Genomic DNA, 17,508 nt, shown 5'->3' with positions numbered 1-17,508 from the left:
TGAATCCTACATTTTAGCTTAATACTTGAAATCTCAAGCAATGTTTATAAAGGATTGCTATAGTAGCTGACAAACTAGAATACACATCCTATATAATAAAAAGCTAATATGCAAATTGTCCCCTCGACCAGGAGTTCAACCAGGGGGTGGGCTGGCTGGCCAACCACCCGCAGCCCTTTCCCCAGGCTGGCCCGGCCCGATCAGCCCCGATTGATCGAGGTGGGCCACCCGGACCACACCCATGCATGAATTCGTGCAATGGGCCTCTAGTTCTATTATTATGGTCATCAAACTAGCCCAGCCTCAGTCTAGTAGTAGAAACAAAATGAAGGGGAAAAATCTCATATCTTGGTAATTAGGTTCAATTTTCCAGGCTAAGGTACCTTTTTAGCAGAGTAGCTAACAAGCGCATGCCAGCAAAGTGGACTTGTTTAAATTTCATTCCTCTTCTCAGACCTTACCCCTATTTTAACAGAGGGATTAATTAGCAACAATAAACCCAAGATGAAGAAAAGGAAAGAGCATAAGGACAAATTAGAAGGGGACTCTATGAATCACATACTTAATAACTGACCTCCTTTTAAAAATAGAGGTAACTATAATATAATAATTGTTTTTCAAATAATTTTCTCATTGCTTCTGATATTTTTAAACCTCAGTAAAAATGCTATGCTATGACCTAGATCAGTAAGCTACAATTAACATCAGAAGAACTTTATTAGTAGAATGAAAGTTGATGAACTACTGTTGAGAGCAGAGAAATAAATCTTGTCAAAACAAAGCAAAGTTTCTGTCAATCTTTAAAAGAACAGTTTGGGGAACAGAGGAAGCATCCAAGGATTTCAGAAATAAGGATGATGCAATTGCAATTAATTTTACCCAAGTTTTCCTAGCCACTCATATCAGGGACTCCTGTCATTTTGGTTGATTATTTTTAAATATATCGTTACATTTGGATTTGATTTTTAAAATATCTGGCAAACGAAATGGCTTGAGGTAGTAAAAATATATATATATATATAAATATATAAATAATATATATATATATATCCATAGCATTGCTTTTGTTTGGGATATTTCTAAAGCCATTCTCTCCCGATTCAACAACTTTCTCCTGAACTATTGAGAAGCAAGTCCGCCACTTGGCACTCGCTTTAGGAACACCTCCTCAGATACTGGAGTCGTGATGAATAACTAGTAGGTCTACTCTGCAATAGCTCACAATTGTCAGTAGGAGAGAGTGCCATGAAACCAGTAACTGGGACAAGAACAGGGGTCTCCATCATCTCTCAGGAAGGGGTAAACTCTGAAAGAAGAGGGGCAGGGCGCTAGGTACACTGTACCCAATAAACAAACTACTTTTATTTCCTCTGATCATTTAAAAGTATGGATTTTACACTGCAGATGCAATGTTACTAACGTATAGTGGAAATCCATTCTGAACTCTTCAGAGTTAAGAACTCTATCTACCTTCCTAAATACCTCCTGCCACTACTTTTAAAAATATATTCCCCAACACCCTGCCCCACCCCCCAAAAGCTTGGGAGTTTCCTATCCGGTGAGAAACAATAAATCATCTCAGTTGGGGTGGGAGGGAATGGGGCATGGGGACTCTCTTCTTAGAGAAGGGACATTAATTTAAAAATCTGTGTAAAAGTAGCCAGTGAATTAGATCGAATTGGGTGGCATGGGTTTTTGTTGTGTACTTGATAATGCTAAGGCGCTTTTCAAGAGCCCATCAAACACAGCCTAGTGGGACGCAGGCTTTGAAGACACAATAACATTCCTCCAGCGAGTTTCAGGCTGGAGGCTAAAAGCACCAGCCATTCATTTTTCCCTATTGAGCCACATTCCTCACCCAGTTCAAAGACCTGAGAAACAATAAGCCTGCACACTTTCTGAAGGTCGTCCCTTGTAGGGGCTTGTGAGGGACCAACGGCTCAGGCTGCAAAATATTTTTACAGACCTAGTGTTAGGAATATAACCCTTTTTATTGGACTGTAGTTTCCAGCCCCTAACCCTCTGTTGTCTCACCTCCTCCAAACACACACACACACACACACACACACACACACACACACACAGCAAAGTTAGGCAAAAGAGGAAGTTTTCATTGTAATCTCAATAACTTCCAGGATACCTAACTAGTGGAAGTAAAATATTTTCAGAAATTAAGTCATTACCCATTCTTTAAACAAATGTAATATTTATATTCCTTAATCTAACCAGAGGGAATGGATCAGCTTTTGAAAGGAAGTTATTGTTTAGCTGTGGTTCAAAGTGTGCGCTGGAATTGGGAAGGGAGGGCAGAGAGGGAAAGTGAGGGAGGAGTTGGGGGGAAATTGTCAAGATCAGGATAAAAATACACACTCAACCAACCCTTAAAAAGATGCGAGGGGCCGAAACCGGTTTGGCTCAGTGGATAGAGCGTCGGCCTGCGGACACAAGGGTCCCAGGTTCGATTCCGGTCAAGGGCATGTACCTTGGTTGCGGGCACATCCCCAGTAGGGGGTGTGCAAGAGGCAGCTGATCGATGTTTCTAACTCTCTATCCCTCTCTCTTCCTCTCTGTAAAAAGTCAATAAAATATATTAAAAAAAAAAAAAAAAAAGATGCGAGGGGTCTCCCTCCCCTGCCCCTACCACAACATATTTTATTCTGTGCCCGTGTGGTTTTGTCCTGTAACCTCGGGAACATTTAAAGCATTCAAGATTCTGGTAAAAGAAAACTGTCAACTCTGCCAGCTAGGAGATCTGCGGCAAGGAGTTAACGAAAGTATGGCCTTGCCTTTGACTGTGATGCATCCGTACAACCGTTCACATTTGTTTTCCCATCATTAACAACTCTGCATCACCAAGATCTGGATTTGTGCTCCTGTGGGAAAACTTCTTTCAAACCACTGGGAAGTCTGTGACTCCATTTCTGGCCAGTGCTCCCACCTCACCCAGGAACTCTGAGAGAGTTCTCAGCTCATGAACCTGGGGAAAGGGCAGTCTTGGTTACGGGGCAGAACAGGATAGTACAAGATGCCTAATGTCCTCTGGCTCTGGGTTCCCTTCAGGACACACTGGTCTCTAAGCCTAAATGCATCACCTGAGGATGCTAGAGGGTGTAATCCTCTAGTGTAGGACAAACAGCATAAGTAGTGTTGCCAACCACCTATGGGTACCAGAAGCCTCAGTATCATTTTTTACATTTTTCCTAGAGGTGAGCTTCCAGCCCTCACTCGTCAAATAAAAAGCTTTCTCTAGTGAAAAAAAAAAACAAACTCTTAGGAAAGATGCCACCCCAAGGCCTGAATCTGCACCTGGTCCAGGGAACATGTGACATAAAAATATTTGTTCCACCTTCATAAACCTGAATGATATTTTCTTAAATCGTTTTAGCTGCCCCCACATTTTAAGTGGTTCCCCATTATTCTGTTTCTTAATACACTGTCCTTCAACAGACCACATTTTACAGTAACACAATTCTTTGTTTCAATTCCTTATTCTTTGCCTCCTATAATCACCACAAAGCCAGGGACATGTCTATTTTAGTCTCTACTGCCTGGCTCTCAGTATGAACTAAATGAAAGATGTATTGAGAGGCTCCGACCAATGTGGCTCAATTGGTTGGAGCACTGATTGGCCCATGCACCAAAAGGTTGCAGGTTTGATTCTAGGTCAGGGTGTGTATGGGTGGCAACCAGTCAATGTTTCTCTCTCTCTCTCTCTCTCTCTCACCCAGGTGAGACAAGCAGAACTGCCCCCACTGAACCCAGTCCCAATCACCAATTCCCAGAATGGTGATCTAGCAAATGATTGATGTTTTAAGGCAATCAGTTTTGGGATAGTTCGTTACACTTCAAAGCTAAACAATGCACACACCTAAGAAACTACATAGCTTCATAGACTAAACCTTTTAACAGGTTTTTAAAAAGTTCCTTCAGGTTAGAGAATTTCATTTCTCCTTACTCTAGATGATCTGGGAAAAAATTGGTATTTTTGCTTTTAGCATATTCTTATGGACAAGTCACCAAAAGTGATAAAATGCTGATCATCCTGATTTAAATGTTATCTGTTATCATATTCTTGAATATCATATTCTGTTTTGTAACAAGAACTAATCCCATTCTATTCAGACTCTACCTGGACCACAATTAGCAAGAATATCAGGGCATCAGTCGTAATTTTTTTTTTAAACATTAGAGAGTTTCTCTTTGGTTCAAAGGAGAAATGATCTCAGTAATACATATATCTTCCTTAGGAGATGTCATAGGTTCTCTATATTCTATTCATTTTCTACAAAGAATTAATAACTTTGAAGAAAATGAGAGAAAATTACTAGAGTAAAGGAATTTATTTTATTACTCTATGTAATATTATGTTAAAATAAACTGCTCCCAGAATGGGAAATGGTGAAAGACCACTCCAATAAAAAGCATTAATTCTTTTGAACTCTCAAAACCATGAGAACTTGGTGTTCAGAAAGTCTTTAAAAGGATCCTTAACCTTTATATTTAATCCTACTATACTATATTAAGAACTAGTTATTCATTAAGTGAGGAAGGGAGAGGAGGGGGGGAGGTGAGATTGAGTACTACCATGGAAGTGAACAGGGGGGGAAAAATCAGTTTGTACAAACACAAAACTCCAAAGAGGCATGGAAAGTAAAGAGTGCTTTTCTTCTTCCCTTTAACAGAAAAAGCAGTGAGTCCATGGTAAGAGGTATTCTGTATGCTGTGTTCCTTTAGTGCAGAAACTTGGGACTTTGAGCAAAGGGCATTTAATCAACTTTTTATTACTAAGCTTCAAATTTTACAAGCAGTTCATCTCTGGAAAGATAAACAAAACAACAACAAAAAACCCAGCACTGATGGTGGCCTATGAGAAGAGAAGCTGGGCGACAACAGTGGGAGGGAGCCATCTTTTTCACTCTCTACATTTTAAAAATGTTTTTAATTACTTGAAATTTATAGCATGTGCATCTATTGCCTATACGAGAAAAATTTAAGGAAAAAAATTAGTATGATTGGCCCAGCAAGCTATCACAAAGCGTGGTGCTCTTAACAAAATGCTTTTTATGTTTCTGGATGGAACTACTACAAACTTCAAAACAAACATGACTCACATCATCAAAACAGAGAGAAAGGGAGTGTGTGTGCACACTTAAGAGAGAGCAATGACAAATTCTCAAAGGAGCTTGGACTTCCAGCCAGAAGCAAGCACAGGAACCAGAGGTCGGAGGGTTAGAGCCTTTCACCACTAAAATAAAAGCCACCCACTGAACAGCGGGGTGAGGGGGTGGGGGAGTCCTTGAAGAATGGAGCTTCTAAGACCAAAAGAAAAGACTTGACACTTTCTTTTGCGGGGCCCCCTCTCCCCATGTTTCCTAACCCTGACCAGCCCCTAACAAGCACTCACTGAACTCCTGCTGGTCTAACACCTGGACCCCTCTCCTGGCTGCTTCCCTTGGACAACAGATCCAAAAGGTATCTTTTTCTAGCTTCTTGCCAATATTGTGTTTACAAGCTGAATATCTGAAAATGGACCACTCTTCCCCATGAGAGTCTCAACTGGCTTATAAACTGTGTAAGCACACTTGTGTCACTGCGAGGCAAGCAACATGGTTAGGATGATGCTTTGGGGGAGAGGCACTTGTGCCCTGTTAGAGCATGAAACATGCTGACTTCCATGGTTTGCATGCTCTGAATCTTGATTTATCTGAATCCGGATAAACTGTGCCATAAGAAATTTGGTAATCTCTTGGATGCACCTCCCTCACTCCCATATTTTTTCTCCAAATATCCACCCCCATCCTCTTTCAACAAAATATGTGCCATTTGGAACACAACAGGTGCTCCATGGTGTTTACTGAGGAAATGGGGGGTGAGGGGACCAGTGAGAAACAGTGCTTTAGTGGTCAAGGTCAGATCATCTATGTTGGAGTTGGGAGGTGGGTGGCTTCTAAACCTGCTCAAACTCTCTTCATTATTCCCACAATCCCTGACATTCAAGGGTAAGTGTGATTACTTATCATATCCCATAGAGCCCTTCAAATAAATTTTAAATGAACAGGGAAGTGATCATTAAAGAATATCAAGTGAGTAATGGCTGAAGACATAGTAATTACTGAATATTTCACTTTCCATTAACTGCTATGTTTTTATATATTTTTAAAATTTTGCCTGGCTCACTTAAATCATAACCTTCTTAAAAGAATCGTGACTTTCTTTACAAATTATAGTTTGTTTGCCACCCAACAAAAAAATATATTTGAAGACAAAAAAAATAAATAAAAGAATGCCTCCTTGATCATTTCAACAAATAGAACTATCAACTTCTCAAGATTAAGTGATACTGTTCAGCAACATGACCTAAATGTGTCAAGGAGGATCAGAAAACTCACATCAAAGTATATTTTGGTCAACAGAAAAAAAGGGAGGAAGCTTATCAGTCTTTTTCCCTTACTACAACTGGGGTTTCTCTGGTATCTTCTTCAGGCCAACCAATTATTGCTCACTGAGTATGAGTTTGGCTCTAGCTGGGCGAGGTCAGGGGTAGATGGGATGGTGAGAAGTGTGACACAGAGTGGGGAAAGCGAACATGGAATGACAAAAGGAAAAAACAAGGCACACAGCTCAGCTTACTAAATAAAACATTCAGGGAGGGGCAATAAAGCCACAAAAACTCCTCTCCTCTCGAAGATAGAGATGATTGGAGTTACAGTCTGACCCACACATCCAGTTCTGCAGCCATCATTCATGAAAATGCAGAAAGGGAGTTGAAAAAGAAAAGCAAACTTTGCAACACAAACACATTATTTTTAAAAGCTCTGATATTCAAAGATCACTGACTCACTGAAGAAGCACAAATAACACCCAACCAAATTTACCTGAACAGATTATAGCAGAGCCTGCAGTAAGATATTATTAACATGGAAAATTTTCCTTTGCCTTTTGATGACAGTACATTACGTTTATCTAATCCATGTGCCACCTTTTTCTGTGAATTAAGAATGGGAGAGATTCATTTCCATAATGTCAGACAAGATTAGAAGCAAATTGATGATATTTTAGAAAGCTTTACAGTAACTTCTTGTAACTATTTCTTTCATATTAGTTTGAAATTAGTATGAAATTTGTATGCTATTATGCCATACTAATATTAAAATATAATTCTGTTAATTTAACCTTCAGTGTGATTAGAACTTCTGAATATATTGCAATAACATTTTAAAAAGAGAGTATGAAGTTTGCCACATAGTTATGGACTCATAAGGTAATGAAATAAATTAATTACACAATTATAAATGTGGTAGAGAGAGTATCCAGTAAACACAAAGTGTATTAATAAAACAAAGTTACGGAATCTTTAGTGTGAAACTGACTTCAAACTGAATTCACAAGAAGCTCTTTTCCTTGAATACAATTTCTAGTAACTCTGCAACATGAGGAAATAATTGAGGAAATGGCTTCCTTTAAAACAAAGTAAAACAAAACCTTAACATTGTGAAATGTTCCATTATCCTAAATTACCAACCCACCCAATAAAAAGAACCATTTATATCCTATACAGCTAAGAAATATATCTGATTATAGCAGGAGGAAAAGATAAGTCAATGAAGTTCTGAATTAAGGAGTCAACCGACTATTCTAATGATTTATGAAATCCACACGGAGATGCCCAAAGGCTCGGAACTTCTGAATACACTGGCACCTCAACACCCAATATAACACTGGGTCAGCAACGCCGTGTATAGCTCAACTAATCGAAAACCCAAAGCACAAAAAAGCTGGATGACAATCATTTTGCCGGCAGGAAAAATGTTGAGCTTTTTCACACATCTAACAGAGAAGATGAAAACTAAACAAAAAATTATGGAAGATTTCCTATAGTCCCCAATTGACCTCTCAGATTTCTTTCCCATTCACTCAAGTGGATACCTCACTGTAGGATTCTGATGGTACAAATGAGAAACATTATCCATAAACAGGCCACCAGTGGAAGAAGTGATTTCCCACAGAATAAGCAGAACAATGTCATAGAAATGGATTGGTTAAAGCTTGACCTGTGGGTTGGGGAGGGATGCTTCCAATAGTTGACCTTAGAATGCAGGACCAGCAGGTGACTTGAATTCCCTCACACATTCCAGTTTAAAAAGGAAGGGAGGGGAGGAAGAGCCTAATCCAATCTAGATTAAGTTCCAAAAATTTAGACTGGTTCAGTCAGGAGGGTCTGTCTTAAAGTGTGTTAAAACCTGCATATGCCCCCTCCAAAGAAGAAAGGTTAAAATCAGTCCTTAATCAAACCATAAAGAGTGTCTGCGGGACAGCACAAAACGGAATATTCTAATGCACTTCATTGTGACCCCATCAGCAGCTTCCTCAAAAGGAATCCTCATTACAACTGACCCATTAAATACTACCAGTCATCTTCTACAAAATAGTCCTATGTTTAGAGCTGCAAAGGAGGTTAGAATAATTTAGAACAAAATTCTCAAGTTACCCATGAGGAAATAGGTCCAGAGAACTTAAGTGACTTGTCCAAGGTCACTCAGCTGGTGAAGGGCACTGGCTGTTACAAGGCAAGGTCTCTGGCTCCAAGGAGCTGCTTTTTCCATTGCATCAGTCAAGATAGCATAAAGCCATTTCCAGGAATCTTGATTAAACCAAAAAAGGGGGGAAAAAGGCGGGGGGGGGGGGCATGCTCTTTTGAATTCCAAGTCCCTTACTGTATGGCAATACTGGAGACAGTATTTATTGGGGGGTGGAGGGGGGCAATCAGATAAATGATATATGGAAATTTTTATGGATTTATTTATTTTTTTTTTACTATAAAGCCACCTAAACAATGGCAGAAATTAAGAAGATTGTTAGATGTTCAAAGTTTTCTGGAACAACAGAGAAACTCTTTTCCACAGCTCAGAAGCAGTATCAGGGCATAGCACTTACACCAGAGCAGTCCTTCTTTCTTACAAGTTCACTTGGGATGTTTTTATCGGCACCTAAGGAAAACTGTGGCCTTTGGTTATGATTCAGGGACTTGGGCTGGTAAGAAATGCATATTTGAGAGGCCTGGGGTGAGGGGGAGGAAAAAAAAATACTTCCATAATATTTCTTTCTCATTTTCCTTCTTTATTTTAGGAAGGACAAATTTCAACCAAGTTTCTGTCCCATCTAGTAACGTATCTTACAAAATTTTGATTATTTGAGGGAGCACGACACAAATCTAGCAGGTTTCAAACATCAGGTCGCCTGGGCTGCCGCAAGGAGCTTTCACGTGGGCGGTCAGTGGTCAAAAGTAAAATCTGTTTTTGAGAGCTTACACAGTATTTCCTTCAACCTCAGAAAGGAACCCGATCCGAGCCCTTGCAACGCATCTCTAAATGCTCAAGATTTGCAAGCTCCTATCAGATGTTTTCATTTCACTGTGAGCTCCTTTGGCCTAGAAGGGTCAGCTTTTGTCCATGCTTTGCAAACTATGGGCACTCAATATAGTGTTGACCCTAATACAATTTCAAGACAAATTATTTTTTTTTTTTCCCGTGGTCCCTAACCCTTCTCTGTCCTTTTTTCTCCTCCCTCCCATTAGTTAGGGATGTGAATGTGAGAGTCTTGAGCCAACCCCATCAATCCCACAACCACGTGCTGGAGCTCCCTCCAGCTCCCGGATTTTAAGACAGGAAGATGAAGGAACACGGCGCCTTAGTAAACTGTAGTATCCAGAGGAGGGAAACAAAATGGGGCACGTCACATGGTCAGGGCCTGGATTTTTCTCAATTAAAAAGAGGAAGTGTGTGTCTCGGTCAAGTGGGCTGCTTGGACTTGCTCATTCTTAGGATTCCAGTCTGAATGCGCGCATCCTCTGGGAGGGGGTGGGAGGGGCGCGCGTTTGGCTCCGTTCTGCCGGCGCTAGAGGGAAGGGCTGGAAGGAGACGGGTGGGAAAAGGCCGCCCAGGGCCCCGGGCTCCCGGGTCACTGTGGGACCCAGGCCACCCCTGGCCCCACCTCCCACCCGCACAACTAGGCTGATCCTCCCGCCGATTGGCTCTGGCGGGAGGCCAATCAGCTCCCGTCTGCCCCGCCCCCTCAGAGCCAGTCTGTGCTCCCCGAGGCCTCAAGGGCATGGGCTCGCCCACCACTGGGGCTGCGGAAGGGGCCCAGGCCACATCGGTGCCCTCGGGCCACTGGGGATGGGCGGGGTGGCAGACTTCAGAGGGCGGCTGAGGCCGAATCCTCAAGTCTGGGCAAAAGGGGGCTAGGAGAGAGGGGGAGCCAAGTGCCAAATAAATAGGGAGGAATGCAGGAAGCGGAGGTGACCCTGGAAAAGGGAGAGTGCCAGAGCCTACAGGGTTTGAGCCAGACAAAAAGGCCACACAGCGAGGGGAAATGGAAGGCGGGAGATGGGCATACAGAATCCTTGACCAAAAAAAAAAAAAAAAAGGAACCTAAAAAGATGGCTTGGGTCTGTGTCTTTGCCAAAGCCTGCTCTGTCTACCCAGCTGCAGTTTCAAAACGAATAAGAGAATTTGGGGTAAACGCTGGTTAAAGGCAGCTGGGTTGCTGCGTCCTTTCTGCCCTCCTTGGACTCTCAGTTTACTCTCTGCAGAGAGTAGGCCACAAGTACTGTGGAATTCTAGAATGGAGGGAAAATGGGGGGGAGGGGGGAGGCGATGCCAGGAACATAGGTGGGAAATAAAGGGAATGGGGGGGGGGCGGTATTGGAAAAAACGATCTATCAGGTCAGAACCAAGTTAGAAAGACACACAGGCCTACAAAAAGAAGAAACAGAAAAGGTGGCTGCACCGGAGGTGAAGCAAAGGGCACTTGAGCCAAATGCCTCACAAATGTTCTCCTTTCATAGACAGCAAAACACATTAGACAAGCGGAGGTGTTTAAGATGAGGCCTTAGGAGACTTGAGCACACTCCCCATAGCACCTCTTTCTTTCCCTTTCACGTTTCAGGCTTTACCTGAGAAATGGGAAAGAGAGGCAAAGATGGTAATTGCTCAGGAAGTTAGAAAGACAATGTTTTCACAAAGTAACATATTTCTAGGAAAAGTTGTTTGCCAAGGGCAGGTTTGATTTCTTTTTGTTTTAGTATATAAATGACTATCAAATCACATCTTTAAGCTCAACAGGGCAAAGGCAAGCAAGCACAATTCAGGGTGTATATGTGCCAAGTAGCATTTGGTACACACACACACACACACACACACACCCCTCATCTCTCTCCATTTACATCTTACAAATAAACATTGTAGAATTGTCTGGCACGGTGCTGTTAAAGCATGGTCTACTGCTATTCCAGGATTATTAGGGAAATGATTCTATGATTATTTCAGAATGTTATATTTTCCCTAAGAAAACTAAGAATAGAAGGTTATTTTGTTTTGGTTGGTTGGTTTTTGATGTATCTTCCACATAATGGAGGATTTTAAGCCCTTTTTAAAAATGAAAACTCAATTTGATCATACATTTTCTTCAGAGCAAATATTATTTATTCTACTCTATAAAAAGAAAACTGTTCAAATTAAGAAAACAGGTGAGAAAAACTTGTTTCTTAGCCTCCTCTTTCATCTCCTTTACAACAAAAATTTAAGTTCTGCTAGGGGTTTTTCCTTCAAACGGTAATTACTTTATAAATGAAAGACTTTGCACCACAAATGATTAAAGTGTTAGCAGGATTCACATTCCCCAAAACATTTTCAAAGATTTTTATTGCTCATGTTGATAAACAAAATTAAGTCTCTCCTAGTGAATCACGAAAAGAAATACTGAATATTGATCAAACAGCAGCTTTTTGTAATATATCCTATCACCAAAAATCTTAACTTGTTTGTATACTTACACCTTGTACTACAAAACAGAAAGTGATATGGCTCAAATATTGGAAACTGTTAGAACCAAGGAGCTGTGACCACATAAACAAATACCTATCAATAGGAACCCAATGCACAAATTAATTTCTTATGAATGGATACCTATTAAGAATAATGCTTCTAAAAGCTCATTCTGTGAGTCATATGTAAAAAGACTATCACAAGATAAACTATTTGTCAGAATAAAGTGCTTCCAAATGCTGGAAACTTCTGCATTGGCCAACTCACCACATTATTTGCGAACTAGACTCTTCTCTTCTTCCCACAATGATGACCACCAGAAAATAGGCTCAACAGAAGGAAGGGCAAACTAATTTCCTATTACGAATGCTTTTCATTTTCAATACAGCTTTACCCACAGAAGACCTAAAGCCACCTTTCAACATTTCATGAGGTTACCTACTCTGGAACTTAAAAGGCAAACAATAAATAGCCTAAAAATTAAGAGTACAGTATAAACCCCTCCATTTCCCTGACTTAGGACTCTTTCTTTCAACATAAAAATGTTAAGTAATTTTACAGACGATGCACAGGAGCCCCCACATGATCTGTGTGATGTCTCCGTGCAGGCCTTTGCAAGAACAAACAACTGTGAGACCCACACACTGGGTTGAATTACCATAACTCTTAACTAATAATGGATCCCAGACGTATGCAGACTTCACTGCATACCCTGTACAAAAGCAGCCATGCCTGTGAGGTGGTGGGTCTCTGTGTGAATGTTTCATAAATCCTGGTTCAGGAACCAAAAGAAAGCAACACCCATAATTACTTTCTAAAGGGTCACAGGTAGAGAGGTATTTCTTTCTAAATATGTAAGCCTAAACAATCTCTTACTCCTGAATCATTTTAGGAGAGCGTGAATAAAAACTGATGTTTCCTACTGCTATTTTTGTTACCTTGGTATTGTGTAATCACAGAACTAAAGCATACAGAGCAACTTATCAAGATCAAACTCAGAGCTCCGAGAAATGATTTTAAATGAAGGTTTAGCCCTGTTCTAACAAATATTTTTGTAGAAGAATTGTCCCTTCCAGGAAGTGACTTAAACATACAGTCAAAAGAAAACTTCTATAAAGAGATAAAAGTTCTTACATATGAACTTCACAAACCTCAGAACTGGCATTATAGAACATACGTTTTGGAAATACTACAGTCAGGAACCTCCAATGAAAACAGCCCTCCTACAGGTTTATTTGACTGACTAGACTCTCAGCCAGGTGTCACTGTGGGGTGAGCATTGTATGTGCCCTAACCTCTCCCACCCACCTCCTGAATGCACTCCTTAAGGAAGAAACAGGAAAGAGAGGGAAGGGGCCGAAGCAAAGAGAAACAGAATTCAAGCACAAGGTTCAAGTAAACTTGTCTTCTGACTTTGTCACCATGAAACGCACCTGCTGTGATGTTCAGTTGAGCTACTGGAGGTCCTCTGGCTGCTTCTGAAAACTGATGCTGGCGTAGGCGCTTACATCCTCCCTGGAGCGGCTGGAGGAGCTGCTCTCACTGCTGCCCGGAGGACGATGAAGGGTTGGGGGTTGGGGATGCTGCCCTTGAGGGGGGTGCTCCTGGGGGTGCTGTTTGAAGTCCTTGACCAAATCCAGGTCTATGTAGTTCAGACCATTCTCCAAACCCCCTGCAGCCCCACACACTGGAGCCTGCTCTTTGGGTGCTCCCCCGAGCTCCCCAGGCCTCAGCCACACGTTCTCAAATGAAGCAGAGCTGTGACGCTTCACATCCTCAATGCTGCTGCTGCCACCACTGCTGCCCCCTACCGCAGCCCCCGCTGAGGGCACCGTGTTGCCGGCCCGGGGGGTACTAGGCATGGAGGAGAAGGTCTCGGAGCTATGCCGCCTCCGGCACCCTTGCGGGTCTGCACGGATCACTTTGGCACTCTGGTTGCCACTGGGACTGAGGTTCACCCGGGTGAAGGCACTCGTGCCCCCGGACCCCTGCGGGGCCACCAGCTCCCCTGCTCCTTGAGGCGCAGTGGGGGAAGCAGAGGCTGTAGAGGATGAGGAGGGAGCAGCCGCTGCAGCCCCGGGAAGGCTCGCCTCCTCCACAATGCCTGTCCGAATATCAGCATAGCTGACAGGGGCAACCGGAGAGGTGTCCACATAGCTCTGATGGGGACACCCCATCTGCATGGTCATGTAGTCACCCCGAGTGCTAGTGCTAGGCACTGCCCGGGTAGGCCTGCAGGTGCTGGCAGTCCCTGGAGGTGCAGGACCCACTCTGCTCGGCTGGACCACAGGGCTCTCCTGCCAGGTAGCCCTCCGGCCAGGCCCCAGGTCCATGTTCATGTACTCTTCAGTGCCAGACTCTTCCTCCCTGGGAGCCGGCTGGAGCTGGGATGGACACCTGACCGAAGGTGAGCTGTGGGATGCCACGGGACCAGATAAGTAGCCAGGCTGATCACTCCCAAATTCTATATTCACATATTCCCCTGGGCTCTTGGGCTCCGGAGGAAGCAGGAGGGCCGGCTGCTGCTGCTCTCGAGCCCGGGGTAAGGTGCTGGCCTTGGGGTCCCCCAGGGAAAGCCTCGTGGGCCGAGCCAGGCGGCTGTTGGTCTGCGCAGCTGAGTCCACCTTTCGAGGCAGATGGGACTGCAGGACCTGATGGTGCAGATGATGCGGGAGGCTGGGCTCGGGCCTCACCCCACAGTATCCCCCACCCAGGCTGTCGTTGCTGGTGGAGGAAGAGGAATCTTCGGCTGCTGCAGCATAGAGAAGGCGACCAGAGCTGGAGGAAAGGCGGAGGTGCTGGTGCCGGGCGGTCTCCTCCAGGTCCCCCGGCCGCTGGGTGTGCTTAAAGGACCTTGGCAATGAGTAGTAGGAGAGAACTGGCTTGTGCTGGGGGTCCTCAGGGCCGCAGTAGCAGTCAGAGGGGCTGCTGGTGTTGGAGTCCCCCACCGGTGACATGTTCATGTAGTCACCTGTACAAGGCAAGAGCTTCCCACCACTGCTCTCCGAGGGGAGTTTGGAGGAGGGTGGCAGGGGGTGGGCGTGGTGGCCCCCGACCCCATTTGTCCACAGCTTCCCATAGCTACTCCTAGAAGGGGCAGCACTGTTGCTGCTGCTGCTGGGCCCACCCGCAGTGTCCGGGGAGCAGCTGCCACTTGGGGACATCATCATGTAGCCATTGGGGTCCACTCTCTGGGGATGGCGCCTGAGGGGGTTGATGATCTGCTGCGGGGAAGACACACTCTTGGGGCTCATAGGCATGTAGTCCCCACTGCCTTTCCGGCTGCCAGGCACTGGGGCCACTCCTGGGGTCATGGGCATGTAGCCATCATCCGTGTGGAGGGTGGAGGTGTCCGGGCGGCTGTGGCCTCCGCGGCGCTCCAGGGGGTGCATTTCCAGACCCTCCTCGGGGTAGGACTGGGTGGGCAGGAAGGCGGAGTGCCGGTAGCCGGGCAGTCGGCCTCCACTGCCACCTCCTGGTGGGCAGGCAGGCATCATCTCTGTATATTCCTCAATGGAAGCCACGGAGGACTGCGACGGGGTCTTCTGGTGGGAAATGGTGGGGGAAGTGCCAGCCGAGTGAGTCCGCTTGCGAAACCGGTTATCCAGATCCGCAGCACCGGCTGCTTCCTCCCCAGCCAGGGCCGAGTTCGTGCCCAGGCCAGCGGCCGGGAGGTAGCGGTGACCATTGCCACCCCGAGGCAAAATGTAGTGGCCATTGGGGGCGGCGAGAGTGGAGGCCCCCTTGCCTCCCATGCAGATGTAGTTGCTCAGCTCCTCCTCCCCGCGGGCCGGTGGGGTGTGGCCCAGGGAATCTGGGGTGACACTGCGGAAGGAACTTCGGAAATCGCAGGGGCTGGAGCCATACTCATCCGAAGAGATGAAACCGCCATCGCTGGGGGAACCAGACACAGAAGCACTGGATCTCCGCGGGAAAAGACAGTCCGAGGTGGAGCCGTGGCCACTGGTGCTGCTTGAGGACAGGCTGACAGGGCTGGTGGCCGAAGGCGAGCAGCGAGAAGAAGGCATGGGGATGGATCGGCTGTGGTTGAGTGGGGGGTGCAGCCGCGAGCAGCCCCGATGCCGGTGGGCGTGCGTCCTGTTGGTGCTAGGACTCACGGGGCTGCCGTCCACCGAAGCCGGGCGGGACATGGTGCCTTCCCCGTCGCTGGAGGCACGGACGCGGAAGGAGCCCTGCTTCCCGCCCACCAGGCTGGCTGGAGAGGTGGCCGTGATGCTCTCCGTGCGTGAACGGCGGGTCAGCCCCACCTGGCTGGGCGGAGGGTTGTTTAGGTGGTGCCTGCGCAGGGGGACACTGATGGGGTTGGAGCAGTTGGAGGAAGACTGGCTCTTGCTGCGAGGCCGGAATTCATCGCTCATAGCCCGCATGGCCTCCAGGATTGTCTCGTGCATGCTCTGGGCCACCACCGAGTCATCCACCTGCATCCAGAACTCCCCGGGTCCGGTCACGGCGGAACGGCCCACTTCGATGAAGAAGAAGTTCTCCGAGTGACCACAGCGCCGGATGTTCATCAGCTGCAGCACCACTGCAGCCGCCTCTGTGTTCAGCTTCACGAAGCTGATGGTCTTGCTGGTCAGGCAGAGGCGGTAGATACCAATCAGGTTCTTTGTCTGACCCAGGCCCTTGGGTTTCAAGACCACCTGCCAGACCTCCTTGAATGCGGGCCCCGGGTTGCTGTCCCCGAAGCTCAGGTCCTCCCCAGCCTCGCCCACGCCGGAGCTGCCACTGCAGCTGCCCCCGCCGCCTCCTGTCCCGGGGGCCGAAGCCCCATCGTGGTGGCTCTTGGCACGGTTATGCAGCTGCAGGAGGGCCTGGTACCAGCTGTCCTGCTCGGCCTCGCTGTCCGCTGCGATAGCAAAGTGCTCGTCCCGGGTATAGAGGGCCACCAGGTGCTTATTCTTGGAGTCAGCCCGCTTGTTGATGTTGAAACAGCTCTCGAGGGGGATCGAGCGTTTGGGGGCGCTCGACTTGTGCCGCCACTTCTTCTCATTCTCGTAGTACTCCAGGCGCGCCGGGCCCCCCGCCTCGCTGGCCGCCCGCAGCACGAAGAAGCGCTTGTGCATGCTCTTAGGTTTGCGCAGGTAGCCCACCTTGCGCACGTCCGAGAAGCCCTCGGTCTCCGTAGGGCTCGCCATGCTGCTGCCGCCGCCACCACCTCCGCCGAGCAGAGGGAGGCGCCGAAAAACCACCCGGTGGGGGGCGGAGGCTCCTCGCCGAGGCCCCGCGCATGCAAACAGGGCTGGAGGCGGCCAAAACCCCGACTCCGAAATCCACGCCGCCGCCCCCCGCCCCCTCCCCCGCACTGGGAAGGAGCAGCCCAAGCAGGACGCTGCGGCTACGACGAGGAGATAGCCCCGACCAGAGTTTACGGGCGTTTCATGCAAACACCCGGGGGAGAGGCAGTGCGTCCGGCGGGAGTGCAGCCCGGATCCTCACAGAGCCAAGTCTCTGGGAAGGAGTGTAGATGCATCTCTCCCCGCCCGAGCTGGAGTCCCGAGCAGGCGGGCGACAGAGGCCGGGGGTCTCCAGGTTGCCCCTCCAGGCGCGCGCGCGCCTTCCCTCCCGAGTTCCCCTCTGGAAGTAGCGATTCCCGAGGCAAATTAAATATCCTTGGGCAGGGGGAGGCGAGCTGCCAAGTCTCAACGTTGCACGGGGTTCTCCC

General features: G+C 46.6%; 1 protein-coding gene across 4 annotated transcripts in view; it reads right to left on the bottom strand.

Annotated features, from left to right (window-relative positions):
• Nucleotides 1-17,089, bottom strand: part of IRS1 (insulin receptor substrate 1) — a 59,432-nt gene extending 42,343 nt beyond the window's left edge. For all 4 annotated transcript variants that reach the window (XR_008557438.1, XR_008557437.1, XR_008557436.1 and 1 more), the window contains exon 1: nucleotides 13,259-17,089. Coding sequence is in view for 1 of the 4 variants with exons in the window: in XM_008145093.3 (XP_008143315.2) it covers nucleotides 13,280-16,981 (3,702 nt within the window). In the remaining 3 variants the exon portion in view is untranslated. The remainder of the gene's footprint in view (nucleotides 1-13,258) is intronic.
• Nucleotides 17,090-17,508: the final 419 nt, after the last annotated feature.

Source organism: Eptesicus fuscus, chromosome 11 (genome assembly GCF_027574615.1).
Source record: "Eptesicus fuscus isolate TK198812 chromosome 11, DD_ASM_mEF_20220401, whole genome shotgun sequence".
Taxonomy (NCBI): domain Eukaryota; kingdom Metazoa; phylum Chordata; class Mammalia; order Chiroptera; family Vespertilionidae; genus Eptesicus; species Eptesicus fuscus.
Note: the sequence above shows the minus strand (reverse complement) of the source record. Positions and strands in the feature narration are given on the sequence as shown.